The following is a 22864-nucleotide window of genomic DNA, read 5'->3' as shown; positions in this document are numbered from 1 at the left end:
ACAATGCTGGCACAGAAGTAATCCCCCTCAGTGTAAGAATAAATAATCCAGATCTAACATTAGACAGTTACTGAGGATGATATCTGGAAATGATTCACTGATAATAAATATCAGGTTGGATCTGTTTCTCCCTACTGACGATAAAAGGTGCAGTTTCAAAGTCACAAAATTGTGAAAAATGACCATAATAAAAATGTCATGGACATATACGTATGATGTCATTCTAACTAAGTTTGTGTTGACATTTTAATATCAAAGAGGGACATCTTGTGGCCAAAAATGGATAAACACCTATAATGTCACTGGGAGAAGTTTGTATTGACAACCCATTTGCTTTGTAGGCAGTAGGTAATACATACGTTGCATAATCGTGGTGGTGCAGAGAAAGTGAGGAGGGCATGGACCAAAACAGACAGAAGTAACCAATGGGTGACGTGAATGAGACTATGTCCATATTTTAGACAGCTGACGATTTTTTTTACTGAATTTATAGACACACAAAATGCTTAAATTCTAATAAAAGCTTTTTGTTACTTAATAAGTTAGTGGTTGAGTTAATTAGTAAGTTAGTTGGTTTGTAGGTATAGTATAAGACCTTTAAAGTCATAGTTTGTAATGATGGAAATCAATGTCCTACAGCCTTCAGTACACTCATGATAGTTACAGTAACAAGCTTTCTTACACCACCACAGCTGAGTATCCAAACAATGGGACTTTATAATTTAAAGAGGGAATAATTAAAGACACACCGGTGATAAAAATGCAGTCAAACTTTGACCTCTAATCTCCCTGTGTTTTACAGACATGAGGCCCACAGATCCATGCTCCCGGCCCGTAGAGATAGGAAACTGTGAGGATGCGGAGAAGAGGTTCGCGTACAGCCCACAGAGCAGGAGGTGCCACATTTTTCGCTACAGCGGCTGCGGCGGAAACGAGAACAACTTCACAAGTCGGAAAGAATGCAGTATCAAGTGTGCTCGACGCAGAAAGGGTAAGAGTATCTCACGATGTCATATTTGAAATACACACTGTCAACAAATGTGCAATTCATTGCTTAGCTTTGCTAAACTGTACAAACATTTTAAGATATTGTCCACAGTAAAGGCTAGACATCATTTTCATCGTAGGTTTCTTTTGTAACTTTTGCTTTAGCAGAAAGTCTCTGAAATCAACTCGTGTCTTTTGATTTCTGTTGCAGCTCATGGGAAGAAGATGATCAGGATAAGGAAGAAAAACCTGGACATCATTCAACGCTCAGTCTGAACACGCTGCATTAGATCCTGCTCTGCTGTGGAGCCACCTTGTATTTATGTCCATACTTTATTTGTAGCTTCCCTAAAATCTGACGTTTGTCATGCTATTGTGGAAAAAAAAAGATGATTTGCTGTAAGGGGGAATTAGCATTTCAGTGGCTGAATGAATATATCATTATCTACAATGTGCCATGTATTAATTTCTCATTGACAACAAACAAAATTGTTAGGCTGATGTCTATAACCTCCATAATGATGCTTTTGTATAAACAATGTCTTTGTATGCTAACGTTTTAAGGCTATGATGTCATAATCAAACTTTTGTTGTTAAGTGAAAAACACCAAAGTTGCAGCACCTTTTTCTTTAAAAATTAAATGAATGCTTCACCTTCATATTTGTTGTGTATATACAGTAACTGATGATATTCTGGTATAGCTCCAATCGTATTAATCAATGTAAGCTGCAGCATTAGCAGATTAAACATCTGGACAATCTATCTCCCAATGAAACAGTATACAGAGTGTTTTCACAGTAAACACATTCATCAGGGTGACCCCTGTCCTCATGACTATAAATCAATGTTTACAAGGCACTGACTGCTTTATTTCTGTCAGATTAAACATGAACACTCACTTCTTACTCTTTTTAATCCATTGTATGCAGTTCTATAAATCACTTGAACTGCAACACTGACCCGTGTTGTCGGTGTGGAGGAGGAACACAAGGGGGCAGTGTTGTGTCATGGAAAAGGTTGTGTGCTCTGCAAAGGATTTTTGCTTTGAAGTATTTTCTGTTTTATAACCACGGCTGTGATGTATTAAACTGTAAGAGTTATATAATAAAGCTCAACAATCATAATCTCTAACTCCCATCGGTCTGATTTAACAGTTTTGCAAAGCAAGTAAAAAAAAAAAAAAGAAGTGAGAAAGTCTGAACAAAGAAAGATCTTTGTTCACACACTGAAATGTGATTACAAAGATCACCAAGTCTCCAAATTCAATTTATAGCGTACGTGTAGGGAAACTAATGAATGAGAATAACTGTATAATTCTTAAAACTGTAAACAATGGGGATTACTAGATGTAGGATCAACTCATAAAAAGATATGACAGACAGATAGATAGATAGAAAACTTGCTTTTTCACACACTTTTTCATTAAAACTTTTTTTTCTCCCAAGAGTTACTAATGACATGATTTTTAATGTATGGGGAAAATTTGGTTTTAAATGTGTGCTGGACATTATAGGCTCGGAAATTGCTGTGCTAGTGGTGTTGTTATTGCTGCTTATGATGTGTTGGTTGAGAACGAGCAGACTCTATGTGCTGACTCTTTTATGTGGACGATGGGAGCTCCTGGCTCCTGTGTGAGAGCCTTTTTATTTGATTTCCCTCTTTGTTCAATCCACGATAGAGTAAAGGGCTGATCTTTTCTCCACATCACTCGGCCCAAGGAACAACCAGTTTTTTTTTTTAACAAACATCATGTAACATTAAATGGTTTTATTCTGGGAGTTATACTGTGTACAGTAATACAATATCAATGTCAGTAAAATACAATCAGCCAAAATTATACCAAATAAAGATTCGTTTGGGAGCCGAAAGAGTTGGCTCTTTTTACTGAGCTGAGCCAAATGATCCGGATCAATAAAAAGAGCCGGAATTCCCATCACTAATCTACATATTGTACTGTAGGCTTTTTCCACTAAAGTTTCCATGAGAGTGTGGGAGTTCATCGGCCACCTCTCCCTGCACACTGCAGACTGCAGTGTGTGTATGTGACCACAGCTCGTCGGTCCTCAGCTGGAGCTCTCGCGCTGTGATGTAACAGGAAGTAGTGGGTTGCCTTCCAACGTCAACCTGACAGCCGCTTCAGCCGCGCTCTCATTCAGCGCCGGAGATCCGCCGTGTTCGCTGCCCCTGTGCCGAAGCCGAAGACTCAACACACTCTGGGGATTGCCTTGAGACTTTATTCCCGTTCCAAGCTCCGCGCTGCTGGTGGATTTTATTCTCTGGTAAGACCGAGTGTGAATGTGTGCCAAAGCGCTGTGTTAGTTCGGTCCACTTTGAGCTCCAAGCAGCGTCGACTAGAATTAACGCACTCAGTTGACAATGCATTTTGTCCATGAGTGTATGTTTAACGAGGTCAGTTGACTTGTATCTGCGTGGATTACAGAGTCGTGGCATGTGCATTAACAGACTAGGCTGTAATGTCCTGAAGCCATTCAAAAAAAAAGAAATCGCAGGAATAACCGGTGTGAGCATCCATAACTGAGTCCAGATAATCTGCAGCGTCCTTCTGCCAAGAGCTGCATGTAAAATATGGATTTTATATGAAAACACAGGGAAGCAGCAGTGTTTTGTGGGTTTTAGACATCATCATGCCATTAAGAGCGTAGGTGCATGATCATAGACTATATCCATAGTTGTCAGAGATATTTGGACTCATCTTCATCTGTTTCACGGAGCTTTTATTCAAGATGTGTTTGAATGCAGCCATGGGTCTACTCAGAGTTCACTCAGCTGCTACCTGTGCATGCATGCCCGATGGCAATGTGTAAATAATCTATTTAATGTTTCAAATACACCAGCATTTGCCTTTTTAAAACACAGAAAAAATAATATTGTAGATATTTGAACTTCAGCTCCCGTGCATGGCTGACTCAGCCGAATATTGCTCAAAAATACAACCTTGCACAGAACTGCAATCCATCCTGTGTAGAAAAGGATCATTATTAGATTGGAGTGTGGGGCTTTTCAGGCTGACTGAGCGGGACAGCAGCAGTGATTCAGCTCCATTCAGCTCTGAGGCTTTGATGAAGCGGTGTTCACTCTCTGCTAAATCATCTGCAGGGTTACATAAGCGGCATATTTGGACATGCTGGAAGTTTGTGGGCTGGGCAGTAAAAAATGATAACGGTGGTGATGATGAGGATGGCGTGTAGGTGGAGGATGTGAAAGCGGCGGTCACTGTGGTGCAGAGTAGACAGCATACAGTGCTGCTGAAAGATGCAGAGAGCAGGAGGAGGATTCACAGCCAAGTTTGTGGACTTTTTTTTTTTTTTTTTCTGTCAGCACCACAAATAAGGTTGTGCTGCAAGCTGTTGATTTTTTTTTTTGGGGGAGTTTTACAATCATGACATCGTTTCCGGGAAGATTTGATGAACTACATGTTAATTGTTCACCTTTCAGATGAATAAGTTGGGAAACTGTTCAGTCTGAAAGAATCGAATAGATATCATTAGATGGACTTTCTTCCAAATAGTTCAAAACCAAAGAAGAAATTATAAAAAAAATGTTGTGGGCTACTGTGCCTCAGCTGGTCGAGTCGTTCGTCTCCTAACGGTTAAGGCCGCGGGTTCGATGCCGAGCTCCTGCAGCCACATGTCCGATGTGTCCTTGGGCAAGACACTCCTGCTGCTGTGTCTGCTGCGTATGAATGTGTATGAATGTGATTAATTACTTCTGATGGTCACTTTACACAGCAGCCCTTCAGGGTGTGAATGTGTAGTTGTGACCTGTGGTGTAAATGTGCTTTGAGTAGTTAGAAGACTGGAAAAGTGCTAAAAAAAACCCATTTACCATACTTAAATATGTTATTTATATATATCTATCTATATATTTCCTGACTATGATTAATGATGGCACAAAAATAAACCTTTAACAAGAGATCGTGTTCATTGTTAAGTATTGAAAAAAGGACTAACTGTATTTGACCCTTACACTTGGTGTCAAATGTTTCTTCTAGGAAAACATCGTGTCGGCTTAATAAACAGCAATCAAGAGTTTTAATAATACAAAACCACACATTGTAACTTATCTGCTGCACTGCTTTATCAGAGCGTGCGTGGGTGTGGTTTGATCAGATTTAATTAACTGTTGCCTGGCAACACTAATGTTCCCAAGACTGTCATCATCGTTAGAATTAAACCATTGGATACCAAAGGACATGACATCACCTCATGATTCAAACTAAGAAATAAACAAGTTTCACAAATAAGGACACCTCATGAGAAGTAAGCAATACGGTTTCTACCCTTGGCATTCACTTATTTAAAGAGATTTTTTTTCTTTCCAAGCCTTTAACCCTTTGTACCCTGTAATCTAAATGATCTGAAGTATCATCAATTACTGTGCGAGCCTGTAATCTTCACAACCTAAAGCTTGTCCCTCTTTTGTAAGTGATACTAAAGCTATTTATTTATTCTTTGCATAGATCTGAACAGGATTCAGCAAACATGTCCTGCAGCCAAATTGGAGTCGCCTCCGCTGACTGCACATTTCTTAACATGTTTGCGTTGCTCACATTAGCTTTGGCACGTTAGCGTTTTCTGCAGAAGGAATGAAGGCGCTATAGCTTCAACAGTTTTATCATCATTTTGATCAATTAAGAGCCAGTAGCAGAAAAGGAGATTGTGTTAATTGAGTTGGAGTGATGCAGCTTCGCCCTGCAACCTCCATCACTCGCTGCAAATGGAACCGAGAGGTCTGCAGTTACATTGAATTCGTTTTTAGAGGCCTGAAGAGGGGTAATTATCGGGTAATTGACAAAATAAGAAACAACTTTTAGAAGACGGTCCGGAAGAATAAAGCTTCTTTAACTATAATCCGTTGATCATTGCAGGAATCAATGGAACCAATCTGCAGCTTTACCTTTCCCTTTCACGGTATGTGATGTTCAAAGGTCATGCCTCTTCACTGACACACAATGCTGTCAGTGAATAATAATAATTTAATAAATGTTTAACCACTTGCTTGTGATTTGTAAGTTGCAAAGTGACACAATTATTCATCAAAATCAAACAGCCCAGTTAAACTGTTTTCACTTTACTGTCCATGCATGTCATCCGACAGGACACTTTGGACCGCAAACAAGCTGAAGCTGCCAGTTGGCAGCACTGTCAGATGAGTCTGTGAGGCTTTTTCCTCTCCCTCTCTCTGACATCTTCCAGTGGCTCAGGCCTTTTCTGAGCACATGAGCCGATTGTGCAGTGAGAAAGTCATGACGCAACCCGTCAGATCCAGCCCCAAAACTATCACGCTGTGTTTACAGCCCGAGTCCTGAAAACAGCTTTTAAATGCGGGATAGACAAAGGTCTTGGCAGCACAGCTCCCAGAGCTCTGCCACCTCCATGGTATGGTGGGTCTGCTCCTATAAAGTGATGGCATTTCGACAGTTGTGCCAGAGGAATCTCATTCACACTGAAGATGATACTGTCACACTGTCTCTCTGAGCTGTATTGGGGCTAAATTCAGGAGCAGTTCTGTGCAGCTAAGGGGGGTGTTGTCATTTTACTTTCCACTTAGCAGTTTATGTGATATTAAAAAAAGCTGTGGTGACACCGTGGTGGAAATTGAGCAGTGATTGCATTTGTATTTATTGCGACTGTGAGGGATTTGCCTTCCCACAAACACCACTGGCAACAAACTGCCGAAGCGCAAAGGGCACCTGATTCAAAGCCACAAGAGTTATGAAGATTCTGATGAAAGTCAACCCCTCATAAATCACAGAGGCATGCTGGGCTTTTGTAGCCTGCGTCTTATTGATTTATCTCCTACACTCCTTGTCCTGTGGTAAAAGCTCTCACCCATGTTTATTGATGGGTGCCATTGCCAATTCCACACTCTCCTATCATCTTTAACCCTTTGAGACTGACCCATGAGGATCCGGTTTAAAGCAATCAGTAACAAGTTTGAAGCTTTAGCCTTTAGTCTTTTATGCAGCTGTGACCTGAGACTTCCATCTGTTGCATCATCATATTGGACACATTTTATTAACCATGCACGGACGGTTGCAAACAGAACGGCAAAGCTCCTCCCTGTGGTCATGTTGTACGTTTCTCGATGATGTCGCCGCATTATGTTACATAATGCGAGATACAAACAGACACGCACGGGTTGTGAGAATTAGGGCTGATACCGATAGCAGTCTTTAAAATAATAATTTAGCCAATGCTGACGTTTTAATGGTTTATTATGTGTAAGACTCCCAAAACTGCCAAGATATGTCCTCATATTTTTAAAGATTTATTTTAGGCTTTTTATGCCTTTTTGTGGAAATAGGACAGTGGATAAAGTTGGAATTCAGGGAGAGAGAAAGTGGGGAATGACATGCAGAAAAGGAGCCACAGGCCAGATTCTAACAAAGCAGCCCGCTTGTAGGACTACAGCCTCTGTACATGTTACAGAGTTCAGTCCTACAGGTGACTTCCGATGCCCAATTAAAAAAAAGCCCTATTTTCCAAGTCAGCATTTAGGAACAAAAGCTCGCCAGCTTAAAATTGATAGGACACAACAAAGACACACGGCTACTGACAACTGTTCATGCTACTTTTTTTGCAGATGGGTCGATGTCTGTCAACATGGCTGATATCTGCTAATATGTGAAACCGATGCATCTGTGTATCCACAATAAAAGCCAGGAATGTGAAGCATTTCACAATAAGAAATGACATCACAATGGGCAAGGACAATAATGTTGGACCTCTCATTGAATCACAGATAAAAAATATGAAAACAACTCAAAATTCTGCTCTTAAAATATTTTTGGGATTATTTAGGTTTCTTTAGCAAAAGCTGATTAAAAAAACATATATTTTATGCATGAGAAAATGTCATCATTTTGTCCATAATAAATGGCTTTATGGCTAACATACATTATCTTTTAGCTTAATTGCTCAGATTCTCGTGTTATAAAGTGACATCGACTAAATGCTTCCCCTCTAAGCTCATATAAAACATGTATCCCCTGGCAGACTCATTCATACTGCATAGTTTGAAGTTATCTTCTAACTCATTCGAGTTGATCCCTCATTGTGTTTCCGCTCTGATGAAATCATCAACCTATATATACATTATGTATTTATTTTCCCCATTTGCTTCCCTTAGGCTGAACTTATCATATTACACAAAAGCACAATGATGTACACACGCACCGGCCTCAGAGGCTCCCCTCGAGGTTCTGGGTTCAGTTTCGGGGTTGTGAAACCCTTTGAGGTGATTTTTTTTTTCCGCTCATACATTATGGAGGGTCATTTTTCTCCACTTTAATCTCAACACACAGGGTGGCTGACAAAGCTGTCATGGGTAAGCCTCTTGAGAAGCAGTATCTGAGGAGCGCTGTGTGGTGTGTGGTGTGTGTGTGTGGCAGTGTGAGCTGCAGTGTGAGCTACAGTGCTTTCCGGAGGATAGAGGACAGTGGAAAGAGGGCTGTATGGTTTCTAAGGGTGTTCCATGTTTGTGTGAGCTAAACAAACCGTCAGTGACACAGGCTTCCTGATTTACTGTGTGGGAGGGGGCCTCTGACACACGGAATTAGGAAATGGTCCCTGGGAAGATCTGGGTGTCTTTGTCTTCCAAAAGGTGAACATGCAGTGCTGGATAGTCTTCTCGTCATTTTCACATGTTGTTTGAATCTTTTTTTTGTGCTGGGAAGAAATAAGTGTAGCATCTCTTTTTTTTTTTTTTTTTTTTCTAAAACAATTATATCCATTCAAATGTAAAACTGCTGTTGAATAGCTCATTTGCAGGCTGCTCTTCCAAGCTGCATTTTCTGCTGCGATGAGCAAATGTCTGCTGCAAACATTTCTGTCGGATCTCCAATTAGCTAAGTTACTCTACTGTGAAAATGGGACTATTATTATTGTCAAACTGGAGCTGCCGTGAGCCGTGCCAAAATCCTCTCCATATGATTGCAGTTAATTGGTTTCCAAGGTTAATTAATGTGCCAAATTACTTTGTACCCTTTAAAAACCACATTGTGTTATTGTCCTCTCCATGCCAGTCATTAACACAAATCATTGCGTGACTTGGATGTATACTCCATTTTTACTGCTATGAGGGTCCCTCTTATTATTGTATTTAAGTCAGAAAACTCTTGCAGGTTTATCTTTTGCCATAATAACACTTAATATCTTTGTTATAATGCCTTTAAATATGTTGTCATTGCACTCATGCAATGTAAGACGATCTGAGGTAGAAGAATGAAAGATGAAAGTCACATTTGTAAAGAAAAAATGATATTGCATTTTTTATTTCTACTGCAGAAAAACTTCTGAAAGTCACAGATCTGTGTGCAATTTATCACATTTTGGCAGTAGCTCACTTATGTTTGCAGCTAAATGTTTTCGTTAGACAAACTCAACCGAGCAACTCGAGCCTGTTAGTCATGACGTGAATAGCTCCCTTGGAGGTCAAGTCTAGGGCCCTCAGCGAGCACATGGAGGATATTCCCTCGCTTCCTCGGGGGGCCGTCTTAAAGCGGCTGTGAACTTGACCACGTTCCAGGGGTTATTTTAGTCACGGCAATTCCAGTGGGGAACCTCTCATGTCAGTCCCGGAAGACCCTGTGTGTACTCTGTGGTCACAATAAGCATACAACCAAAAAGAAAATCCTTATCCTTTCGAGTATAGTTTTTATATTCATGATTACAGCTCGTTAGATGACTCTCTAAATGCTCTTAAATTGAAGTTTAAGGTTCAGATTGGTGTCTGTATGGAAGCTGCAATGATCAATTAATTCCAAGACAAAATTTAGTCGGGAACCATGTAGAATATTGAACAATTTAGCCATTTTTCAAGCAGATATGTCCAACATTTGCCAACTACAACTCACTGAATGCGTGGATTTGCCACTTTTGCTCATCAGGTATGACAGTAGATGAAGAGATTTTAGATTGTTGGTTTGGACAAACAAAGTGATTTGAATATGACACACTAAGGTCTTGCAAATTGTGGTGAACATTTTTCACAATTTTTGGGTGTTTTAAAGACCAAAAGAACTATCGATTACTCGACATGATTAATGGATAATAAATTTAGTTAGAGATGCACCAATTGTGAAAATCAGGGACGTAACAATACCGATGTTTGAAATAACAATTTAGCTGATCGCCTATTCTGATGCCAATGTTTGTGTCATGACTTCTTTAGGAATACGACTCCAACAATGCCACCATTTTCACTCATGTTTGACAATAAAAACAAGTCAGAGTTCATTCAGCAGGTGAATTCCTCTGCCAAAGAACTCTTCTCTGAAGCAGTAGTTAGATGTACTGGATGCCAGCATTAAATTGATTTGGCACAACAAATAAACATTGGCTAGTGACATTGGTTCCTGCCACTTTATTTGCGGCTGTGCGGATGTTTGTCAGCAGGCCGATTTCGGCAGATACCGATATTAAACCGACGGATCAATGCATCCCTAAAAGGAATCGTTATAGTTACAGTGAAAGAAAGTATTCCCACATACCTGGCTGAAAGATCCATGAGTATAATTTAGCTTTTAAATGTTTCCAAAGCCAAGGGGAGATAGCTGATATAATAGAATATCAGAATAGTACCTGTTCGAACTCTCAGGGCAGGTTTCACCTTAAAACCCCTTACAGACCACTAATCTGTGAAACAAATAGAGCCATGACAATATAACAGAGTGGAACAGATACCCTCCTGAGGGAGCTTTTGTGAGGCCGGCAGCCTGTCAGTGCCCCTCATACCCTTAACAAAGAAAGTTGGGTGACCTGTGAAAATGTGGATCCTTGTAATGGAAAGAATTGGTGGAATTAGCCACACTTTCCCACCAGACTGTACAGTACGCCCCAAAGTAGTCCAAAGCAGCAAGCACATACTCAGGAGGTTACGCTATTTTAATCACTGCCCGGAAAAGGTCTATAGCTCCATCAAAACATTTACAAGGAGAATCACTCACAGCTATGCAGGTGCAACGCAGGATGGAGCCTGCTTTATTTTTAACCTGTGTATATTTATCAAAGTATTTGTGCTATTTTTTCCTTTGCGTAGACTAGAGGCCTCTGGAATAGGATCCTTGTCCTACCGTAAGACCTTTAGCACTCTTAACCTGCTTATAGCGTAACCAGAGAGGGCCATGCCGTTCGCAATGTTTGTGTCCTGCTAAAATAATGATGATGCATTGAATCTAATGCAATCTAAGATTAACAGGGAACACTTTCTGCACCTTTGCCCTTTGTCATAGAGCAGCACACTCAACAGAAACAGTTAAAGATGAAGGATAATGCATCTTTACATTACATTTGAACATGCAGTGTGGAGACAGTTATCTTAGCATTAAGACTGGAAACACGGGAAAACATTCAAACTCTGATCAAAAAGTAGAGCAGCCGTATCTGCCAACCCGAGCTTCTAAAGCTGATAAGCAGGTAAAAGTGTATAAACATTCACCTTTGGCTTCATGGAGGGTCATGTGCTGGACTATAATTGTTGTTTTTGGTCTTTTAATTTGATTGGATTTAACAGTTAGAAACAACATGCTGATAAGTCTGCAATAGAGAGGCTGACAGGGAACATTTGGAGCCTCATGGACACAACAGAAAGAGATGTATTCATATTCTTTACTCAAGTACAAATACAAGATATAAATGCACATATATACAGTATACATAATATATATATATATATATCAGAGAGGTACATTTAAAACCTTAATAAAGTGAAAGAACAAAAGTATTGTCAGCAAATTGTACTTCTGTATCAAAAGTTAAAATATAGCAGAAACTCTGTGAATGATAAATAAAACTGTTGTTTTACTGTAGCCAGTCCTAGTGAAACTAATTTTTCAGTACTTTATGTCAGGCCCCCTCCAAAGGATCATAAAATAAACCTCTGGATCTTTAGTTGCTAAATGGGTGTTAGAGAAAAGAAAAAGAAAAAAACACCAAGTTCAGAATTTCCTCCACTCTGCTTTTTCTGTAATTGAATGAAGTTATTTTTTTTTTTTTTACTCTTTGGCCTGAAACCAGTCATTTAAAAAAAAAAAAAAAAAACTATCTGAGAATTAGGGAGGCTGCAACAAACATGAGACCTGTGACAAGTTCCAAGAGGACACAGTTTGTTTACTTTTATTAAAGTAACCCATTAATGATGACAACCCTATTTGTTTCTCCAATGATTAAATATGAAGCTTGTTAATAAGGAATCCTCGTTAATTTTGACAAATAAACACGCTTACAGTCTGGCTACAACAAACTACGGTATCAATAGCTTGTTTCTTGTTTCTAAATTATTTTTTATTCAGCAAAGTGTATTTATAAATTTGCATAATTTGGGGGAGTGGCTGAGTTGACTGGCAGGTGGATGTGTTGTAGCTGTTTTCCAGGAGGCTTAAGGCACCGCCATAGCTCCACCTCTTTGCCTGTGTCTAGATCAATCAAAAGTTAAGCTGAGATAGCTTTTCAAATTTGGCTGCCATTGTTGGGCTTCAAAACGTCTCTTAAGAAACCAGAAAAAGGTGACGTTCTTACAGATGCCACGTGTAGGTAGAAGAGTATCATTTCTCCCAAATGTACGATGTAGTGAAACAATACAAACTTTGAATAATGTGCTATACTTCAGAAGGTGTACTTGTTTTCATACAGTGCAAGGCTAGCTCTTTTACCTTGTTTTCGGTCCTTATGCTAAGCTAAGATGACAAGCCGTTGGCTCCAGCAACTCGTGTAAATATCTGCAAGAATGTGGATAAGTGTCAAACTGTTTCCTCGGGAAATGTTTGTGGTTGGAGGTAAGTTGAAAGCTGGAAGAAGATGAAAGCGTTTGGATGGTGTAGGGATAAAAGTGAGGAAATGAGCCCATACTCGGGCTTTACAGGGGCTACTTTTTTCTTCTAGCATTTCGGATTCCATACCAGTGAGCTGTGACCGCTGTCCACTGTTCCTCCTTGATGCTTTGTTTGGCAGCTTTCCACACTCTCTCCCCTTAGAGCATGAAATAGATTCAGGTTTTTTTATGACTCACCTACTGTTGAGATCAGACACTGAATACCTGGCATTATTGGGACATTGTTAGCTGATCCATGATGTTTTCAGATCTCTCATTGAACAGGGGGAACAAGTGTAAAGCTGAAGGATGCTTGACATTCAGCAAAGGATGACTCACCTGTGTTTGGGCCTTTTTTTTAAGGATACTTGAGAGGGTCCTATTTAGTATTTTGGACAACTTCATTTCCAATGTTCTTGCTTCTGTAGTTGGTGTAACAGTGTTAAACATTGTTTAAAGCATACATGTGCATCACTTACTTCCACCTTTATTTTGCTTGTTGTGTTATCGCGAGACGCTTTACAAAAGAGCATAATGGGGTAATATGCAGGAAGGATTTCTCCTTTGTATTCCTTGCATTCCTGTTGTCCACACTTCCTTGTTGCTGAGGTGGAGGTCGGAGCATGAATGAGGACGGTGGTGGTTGTGGGGACGACACAGTCCGATGTTGGTGGCTGAGCCTCAGGTACGTCAGGTGGTAGTAGTGCCAGAACACCTCATGAAGTATAAACTTCACATACTTCCACATTGTTAAAAAAAACTAAACCGGGAGGTGCAAGCAGTTATGGGCAGGCATGCGTTTCTCTGCATATTACTGTCATACTGAAAACATGTTTCTCGATTGGCTGAACAGGACAGTGAAACATGCAAAAGAAGTTCATGCTCTGTTGAAATGAGTGCACATAAAGTATTTTGTGCATTTATTTTGGAGAGGCGGGAGGTCAGGTAACGTATGGGAGCAGAAAAACTGCATGTGCATGCAGACTTTGAGTGTCATCGCCAAAGTTGTCACATTTCCAGTGAAATATAAGAATCCAACGCTGCAGATTTATTAACTGATGGAAACGTTTCCTCCCTGTAGCATCATCTCTAACGTCAGGCGTAAAGAGCACACAGTTCCCCTGTAACAGCTCTCCAGCTGGTTTGAAGCTTTCCAAAAACACCTTTTTTTTCTCATAAAACTTTATTACTAACAAACTAAGCTCAAGTTTTTAAATGTCACAGCTTTTTACAGAATGAGACAACATCAATAGAAGGGGTTAGATTTTTGCTATGAATCAGGGAAATACAAGAGATGTCTTTAAGGTTAACCATAAGGTTACATAAACAGAAAGACGTATATGATACCGTATCAGTTTTGTGTTTTGGGCTTGTTTCACTCTGTGCACAAAGCAGCCTCACCAATGTAAGGGCAGATATTCTGAGTCACTGTCACAGTATTATGAAGGTTCAGGCCACAAAGGAAAAATGTGCTGACCACAGTCCAACCTTTCTTCAGACGGTGCATCGATATTTGATGATTCAGTGAAACCAAGATGTCATTCCATTCCTGCATTCAATGTGAATAAAATCTCTACGAATCATGAGATGGCTAATGTTACAAAATCTTTTAAAAAATAAAGTTGTCATTATTAACTAGGGTATAAATGGACAAGAACTTCATTGACGCATGTTATCGTCCATCCACCAAACCCACCCTCCACACATTTATCATGTACTTAATTACTGAAAAGGGCACACTATGTTCTGCTCTGGCATGGGAAGAAAACCGAGTGTAACAGAATCTTTCAATATTCATAAGTCCTGCAGACATCAGGCCGCATCATCCGTCCTTTAAGCGTACAGCCTCAAGGCCTTGACTGACCACTGCGAAAAGGCTGTATCTAAATATCTCACGTCTTCCATGTTTACCACCAGAATGAGCTCTCTTCTTTCTCCTTTCATTACAATCCTGCAGCCTTTGACTCATCCGAGCACCATTGTTGTAAGCAGATCCATGTGCTTGCCCTGAGAACGTTGGCATGACGGCAATGAGGGCGTGAATGCAGTGACATGAATTGTCAGGCATCTGGGTTGATTTCTGCACTGAAGCACAGCCGTGTTTAATGCACAGAATATTGCGTGCGTGGGTCAGAGTGGTGGTAGGGGAGAGGAGGGGAGGGATTCAGAGTTGAGGAGGTCTTTTCATGCAACAAAGAGGACTCCTCCCTCACATCTGTGTGGGATTGTTATTGTTTTCCCTGACATCTGGATGTGCCCTTGGCAACTTGGAGGCCAGCATGAGGTCTGCTCTAATGTCCTGGGCCTTTTGGTAACATCTGGGCCTGACATGTACGACACTAATTCAGCTGATTTTTCAGTCACATGGGAAACGATTTGTATTTTAAATGTACCGCTGGCCCCACGGCGAATATGCACATGCTATATTTGGTCTTGTTGGTCTTGTTGATTGAGGAAGGAAGCTTCAGAGGGGCCATGTTTCCACACTATTCTTAAAGAAAATGTTCTCCTTGTGTTGCTTGGGTTCACATGGCCAACATCTCTCTTTGCAGACAGCGATGGGTTTGTTTCTAAGAATTTCCTGTTCCATAGATTCTCTTCTTTCTTATTAGTTCAATCTTGGGCTCTCTTGTTTTCACAGAATGACAGAAAACAGTGGGAGACCAAGCAGGCGGGAAACAGAACTCGTTCTTTCCTCCCTCCTCCCTCTCATGTGCAGACTTCCTCACTTATAAATCTCCCAGAATTTATATTTTTTTTTTTTTTAAAAAAACAAAAAAAACATCATAACTGGAGAGAACTTTTGTATCTTTTATATGACGTCTTCTATCTTTAACACTTGTGCATGTGCAGACAGTTGTGTCAGGTGCAGGATGTTGTTTCCTCATTACTTTGAGGTGATACTGCACTAACACCTGCTCTCATCATTGCTGTTTCCCAGTAAACCGTGTGGATAAGGTCCCGTTACCTTCCCTGATAATAGAAGGACTCAGAACATGTGCTGCATGTCAAGCGAAACGAGGCCTGTTGGTGTCAGAGCAAACCTTATGATACAGACTTTGATAGCCTGTGGCTTTAGAAGTGAAAGGACAGTCTGACTATTTGTATAGGTTGTCGATTATTATTTCGACACATAGAAATCAACATAATTAGACGCAGCATACACATACAGAGTGTTGAAACCCCCTCAGTTGGAGCGGATTAGGATACTGCCAAAAGGGTGGTGTACATTCTTACATCAACACATTTTGTCCAGTTCAGATATTTTCTTCTATAGATTTTTTTTTTTTTTTTCTCAAACTTGTTTTGTCACATGTTTCTGTATCTTAAATCACCAAGCCAGGTCAAAGCCCTGCTCTCTGAAGCTTTTATTCCCCCTTCATTCATTCACCTGTTGGAGGCCTGATCCTGGACACTTTCCCTGCTACTGAACCGCTCACTGTGACCTCTTACTATTTATAAAGGCACAATCAAAGCTGGATTTTGACTGATCTAGACTCATACAAGTCTTTGAATGTGAACACATAAGCAGCACAAACAAGAGTCTTGGTAAGAAATATCAGCTTGTGAGTCTCTGGTTGACAAACTTTGTAAAAGTGACATTGTTGTAAGATTACCTCAAACTTTTATCGGCAGGTCTGTCCTGCATCTCAGGCTCCGTGTCCACCTAGCGTTTTTTTTTTCTTTTTCTGAGCGCCAGCGTCTTTTTCAATTGTTTTCAATGAAAAGAGAGCGTTCTCAGCAGAAAGCGGCTGCCTGGAGAAGAAGGATTCTTTTCTGACCACTCCCGTCTTTTTTGTTGAAAATCGTTCAACCTTTAAGAAAGGCACTTTTGACATCACTTGGGCTCTTTTCCAAATGCATGATATTCCCCGTAGGGGGTAGCAGAGAGAATCACTCCCATGATACCCCGCCAGCATTGATGTTACCTTTTGTTATTGTTTTGATTGAGAGCCTGAAATTTACTGTACATACCGTGTATATATCTTGATACCATGTATCAGGATATTTTTCTTTGAGGTTCTGCCTGCCCTGGAAAATGTGAGGTGCTATTTTCATCTGCTTATATGAATCAAACTGTACACGTGACCTGACCCTGAACCAGAAGGTTTCCTGACTCCCACTCTTTGTCTCTTTATGATATAAGACTGCAGGTCATCTGCACCACAAAGCACAACTGCACTACTTATTCTCAGAACCAAGTTTTTTTATTCTCTTGTTTATACAACAAGCTCAAGATACTCCAGTGACCAGTATTTGATGGTCTGGCTTTCTGGCTTATAAGAGAATCAAGTAAACACTGCGGTGCAAAAGTGTCGTGTTTATGTTTTGCCTCCTCGCCAAGAGCTGCTTGATGGATCAGAGGAATTTAAGATCAGCTGAGAATATCTTAGCTTTTAAGGGAAGAGGAATATTTTCACAATGAAAAATAGGATTTTAAAATTCAACTGTTGGAATGCATGGCCAGAATTACGAGATCATGAATATGAGAAATCAAGGTTATTAGAAATGTTGATACTGTTCGATACTTTTGATACAGCATGTTTTAAAGATACAATAAGATACAAGAAATGTTGAATTCTATCTTAACAGAAAAGTGTTCGAATATAGAAGGAAATAATGCAATCTTTGTTTGAGAACTAAAATCATTTTACTGGCTAGATGAAATATGTAAGTCTGTATCTCGATGGGGGCCTTATCGGTTCCCCTGGCTCCTCCCGTCTTTAGTTAGGCTCCCGTCCTGTTATAGAATGTGGGCAGTAATGTTACGTTATGTTGTTTAGGCCTTCACCAGCCTAATGGACATCCGAATGCCACTGAGCAGAACTTGGAGAATGGGGCGCCAAACATCCTGTGAGGGCTGAAGGATGTTTACAGCTCAGACGCAGCACAAGATCTCTCTGGGGCAGCGATTAGTACAGGCTGATCTCTGGCTCTGCAGGGCGAGAACACACCAGCTGTTACAGACAGGCTGTTATGGGGTTTTTCTTTCCCAGGTATCTTTTCTTGCACGCTGACCGACGTAATCGATGATGTCAGCTCTTGAGCAAAGTCGACATGACTAACCACTTATGTGAAACACTCTGAGGCACTACACATAATAGTGGACCACCCACAGTTCACGCTGCATTGTGGTTGGGTGAAGTTGACCCAAACAGACCAATCATCAAGTGTTACGCCTTTGTTGAGGTTGCTGGATTAGCTCTGAGTTGAAAGTAGCAAAGGATTTTATTTTTTTTTATTTTTTTTACCATCATGGGCTTTTGTTTCCAGAGTCTTTGGTTTGTGGACCATCGTCTTTTAATTTGCTCTTTTTTTTTCCTTTACATATGGACTCCAGCTGATGAAGATACACGCTTACTTACGCAAAGTGTTAGAAGAAAAAGGTTACATTTGGTTAACTTGTGTTTGTATTTATTATGGCTGCTTAAAGCTTAAACTAAGTTTGGTTTGATGAGACATTCAGATGTATTTCTTCCAATAATTGAAAGTCATAGAAATGTTTTATTTATTTAATTGTATTTGTAAAGAGACCATGTACTGTTAAACATAAATGTTGCCGTATGATGCATTCTACCAGAGTTACCTTACATCTGCAGCTCCATGGCACGTCAAAATTAAAACATCATATAGTAAATATTATGTCCTCTTCCAAAAGACTTTTACAGTCATCTGCAGAAGGTCAGGGGAAGCAGTAAAGCTTAGGATATGTAGCTGTGTGCAATACATGCAACAAATAGTGTTCTGTTTTCACAAGATTTTAACAGCAACATTTCTACTTTTTAAACTTCAAAACAGGAACGTATCACAGATAAGAGAAGTCATGTATGTGCATTTAAAAGTGGCAGTAAATGCAGCATGACCGCATATTCTATAAAGGAAAAACCATCAGTCTATACAATGTCTCCAAAGTCACTGAAAATAGCTTTAAATGTATTCCATTTCCTGCAACTTTTATCTTAAAGACAAGAACCTTTCAATAAGCCAATAGTTCATAAAGTAATAATGTTTTTTTTAATCGTTCTGAATATCTATGTAAAATATCTCCTGTTAACCTTTTTTTAAACCCATTGCATGCAAACATTGAACATGCAAAATGTCAACATGACTGAAGTCTACTGTTAGCAAAACTGGTAAAAAAAAATTACATTTCATTTGTAGCGCATGTTTCTTTAAAACACATCTCAAAGTGCTGAAGAATTAAGAAGACACAAGTAATACAAAAGTAAGGGCTAGAAGAGAGTAACAAACAGGTGGCAGAGAAACATGAGTATCAAAATGAGGAGTGAAGCAAACATACAGTAAGTTACTACATTTTATAGCAACATGATACATCCTGTCTGTATGTCGGTCAGCTAGTTTTGGAGTTCTTCCACCTCTGAGTCGCCAAAAAGTATTTTAATGCAGCTCTGAGGTAAAATAAATATTATTCCGTTGTTTTAAAACTTTACAAAAATATGTTAAGGTTGGACTAGGACATCCAACGGCTTGCTTTTCTGGGACTTAGTGTTGTGTCTATATGAACATTCACAATAAGTGCTGGCAACATTGAGCACAGGTTGCTTTAGGACACAGATAATTGAAACCACTTCTCTAATGTAAGGCAGAGAGTCAACTAATACAACTATTCCAAACATGATTTCAAGAGAAAAGAAGACTGTGAGAGTATCTCTGACTAACGTTCTCCCATTCTTTATCGCTCTTTCAAAGACACTGTTCTGCTCTTGTTTGATACCAACAATTATGTCCAAGCTGTTTATCTACATGTGTATTTGTGCTCTACACTGACAGTAAGAGTGACAGTTCCATCATAAACAAAAGAGGAAGTGATGACAAGGTCATGCTGGAAATCCCCACCATGACAGATGGGTCAGGGTGTTTTCTTCACCACTAGGTTTAAGATGAGTTAAATGTAACTCCATTGTTCCTCATGTAAAGACAAGAAACAAAGCGAGACGACACAACTCAATTTGAGCAGGATTCAAGCAGCTATTGGGATGGAAATTTGTAACTAGGTCCTTCTTCTAGAAGACAAGATATACTCTGTGTGTAGCGGACTGCTGATGTATGACAAACAGCCTTTGCCAAGAAACAGCTGGGGGACTTGGCAACAGAGCACTGTGTGTGTGTGTGTGTGTGTGTGTGTGTGTGTGTGTGTGTGTGTGTATGTGTGTGTGTGTGTGTGTGTGTGTGTGTGTGTGTGTGTGTGTGTGTGTGTGTGTGTGTGTGTGTGTGTGTGTGTGTGTGTGTGTGTGTGTGTGCGCATTTTGCATATGTGACAGAGCAGCTGATCTTTCTCCAGCTGTTTCTAATTTGCACATCGCCATAATGTTTTACAACCCCACTTTCAGTATGCACCCACCCCCTCCCCCTCCCCCTCCTCCCCCCTCCCCAGTGTGATGCCGTTTTAACTGTGAGCACACTGGATGACACATGTTAGGGATCTGCCGGGTCAAATCTCTATCAGCAATGAACAGACTGATGCCCACCCCCCGCGTCCACTTTGTCTGTGTTTTGACTGAACTACAGTTTTGTAAGTGATTTGTTTTGGCACCCAAAACAATGGGTATTCAGGGCTTCGGCAAAGCTTATGAAGCTGCAGCTTGTGCACAATTAGTAGCTTTGGAAGTAGGCCTGCACAAAACAATTCATATCAAGTTGATGGGCAATTACAAAAAATGTCTTCTGTTCTGCACGTTTTACCCGTGTTGGACATTCATTTCCAAGGAAACAACATGTGTCTAAGAGAGCAAGGGCTGTGTATTATCACAACAAAGCCTTCATCAACTTCATATTTTTTTTATCTGACCCGCAATTTTCATAATATAGTCCCTGAATGCTGCATTCCATTAGCAAATTGCTCCCTATCTAGCACGCGCAGCGGTCGGTCTCTGAAGCGTGCCAGCAGCACCACTTCACTCCACTTCGCTCCACTTCGCTCCACTCTGTTTCTAATAAGAGCCGATTCTAGTTTCTAAGTAGCCCATTGCAGGCATGTGTCAAGCTGAACAGAGTAGATCGACTGAAACAAGAAGTCAGACAAGGGAGCGCTCAGAGCATTCGGTCAATTTCAAAATAAAACACAGTAGAGAATTCTGATGGTAGCCCACATTATTGGCCTTTTTTTTTTTTTTTTTTAAATGCAGGTCCCATGTATTCAGGGCACCATTTTATAGGTCAAATCTTATCCATTCTGATCCAGTCAGTCTTTTGCAGTGTGTGCCTCTAGGAGTATATTAACCATATTTACATAATCTACTTTAAAAAAAAGGCAGACTTTTTTTCTTGGGATATTAAAAATTTCCCCCCTGATCTTCATACTTTAGATTCAAAGGCACATAGAGCTCCTTGACAGAACTAATAAAAAACAATTTATGATGTCATTTTTGATTGCATCCTGTTCACTCTGCAGCACCAACAACAACTTGCATAGATACACCCCTCGGTTTCTCTTTTTTTTTTTCTCAGTTCTTCATTTAGAGGATGATTGAAAAGATTTGACAGACAAATAGCTGTGCAGCTAAAGTGAGCACACAGTGCATTATGTCTACAGCAAATGAAGCAATTTTTGTGACCTTTTTCTCACAATATCCCTGTTTTCTTTTACAACAATATTTTTTGTTGAATAACTAGATTCTAAAAACAGAACTAAATACATAAAGTGTTCAAAAAGCAAGAACCATATGAAGGATGTGCATAAATGCTTACACCAGTGCTTCTATACTTGCACATACATTGGGGGCTACAATCCTCACAACATAACAGAGTTTCCATTCGTCTTTTACAAGCAGATGATCTATTAAGTGCTTAAGAACTGTTTGAAAATTGCTATCCACAGTGGCCACCAATTGCAGGGTCAAAGATGACCTTTCCATTTTGTCAGAAAGCTAACTGGTTACGAATTATTAGATAACATTTAACGCTGCACCTAAAATCACATCTACTTCCATATACTTCTACGTGTACAAGCTTCAAATATTATATGCTTTAGTCACCGCTCCTTCTGAATGCTTGCCTCGTAAGTGCCTTTTAACATTTTCCCTTTGCAGTGCACGTTAAGCCGTTCCATTCCACTAAATTTAATTAGACTTTGGATGATGCAAATACACGCATGACCCGGTTCCTTTGAGATATGAGACACCTTATAAACAGTCACTTCTGAATGAGGTGTAATCCTCTCCTGAATACTGTGTTCCTACATTTATGTCATCCTCAGGTCCTTCCTTCTTTTTTCTTATCGTTTTCGGTTACTTTATGTTCCTCTGCTGCTAAGAAAGAGAAAGAATGCTCGGTATACAGGTTCACAGTTAAAGCAACGCTGCCTAAAGAGCCTTTCTTTTATTAGCCTGCTATAGGGTACCTTTTTATCTTGACAGTATGGAACTCTCAGGTCAAGCTGTGATACATTTATGGCAAAAACAACAATAAGAAAGCAGGATACAGATTGCTTGAGGCAAGTAGAAAGGCACTTCTATTGTCTACAAACAACAGCCAAGAAGAAAACAGGCTTACTTAGCTGGCAGAAAAAACAGAGGCTCCATAATCCAGGGGAAAAAGAACCAGAACAGTTTCAGACCTTAAACTCTTTAAAAAGTTGATCGCTAGCTGTAGCAGGCAGGCTTAAGCTAACCACACATTAGCTCACCCACAATTTTGCAGAGCAGATCGGTACAACCTGGAGGATGTGTCTCCATTTCCATTTCGACTCATTGACTATGCAGCAGCAGCAGCAGCAGCAGCAGCAGCAGCAGTGACATGAAATCCCAGCGGCCTGAAGCCTTGCCGCGAAAAACTCTCTGAATTTCTGCTCTGATGAAACACCAGCTTCACCTTTTTAAATGACAAATGTGCAATGGATCCACTGAGCGATTCAAAATGCGGTCACATGATAGAGAGCTAAGTAGATTTGACTGAATCAACAGACGGTGGTGCTGAGAGATTATACGTCTCAGGTGTTTGATCCAAGAAACAGAAGTTTACTGAGATCTGTGGGGGTTTTGTTAGGATGGTAGGGAAGGAGGGGAAACGGTGCAGTTTGTTATA

The 22864-nt window shown here is 40.1% G+C and overlaps 2 protein-coding genes across 2 annotated transcripts in view; both read left to right on the top strand.

Annotated features, from left to right (window-relative positions):
- Positions 1–2112, top strand: part of tfpia (tissue factor pathway inhibitor a) — a 37632-nt gene extending 35520 nt beyond the window's left edge. Inside the window, exons 6-7 of the mRNA XM_020636580.3 lie at positions 803–991; positions 1199–2112. Of these exons, the coding sequence (XP_020492236.1) occupies positions 803–991; positions 1199–1263 (254 nt within the window). The 3' untranslated portion in view covers positions 1264–2112. The remainder of the gene's footprint in view (positions 1–802; positions 992–1198) is intronic.
- Positions 2113–3022: 910 nt separating this feature from the next.
- calcrla (calcitonin receptor-like a) overlaps positions 3023–22864 on the top strand; it is a 33617-nt gene continuing 13775 nt past the window's right edge. Inside the window, exon 1 of the mRNA XM_020636552.3 lies at positions 3023–3267. The gene's annotated coding sequence lies outside the window, so the exon portion shown is untranslated. The remainder of the gene's footprint in view (positions 3268–22864) is intronic.

The sequence above is a fragment of the Labrus bergylta genome, chromosome 13, assembly GCF_963930695.1.
Source record: "Labrus bergylta chromosome 13, fLabBer1.1, whole genome shotgun sequence".
Lineage (NCBI taxonomy): Eukaryota > Metazoa > Chordata > Actinopteri > Labriformes > Labridae > Labrus > Labrus bergylta.
Note: the sequence above shows the minus strand (reverse complement) of the source record. Positions and strands in the feature narration are given on the sequence as shown.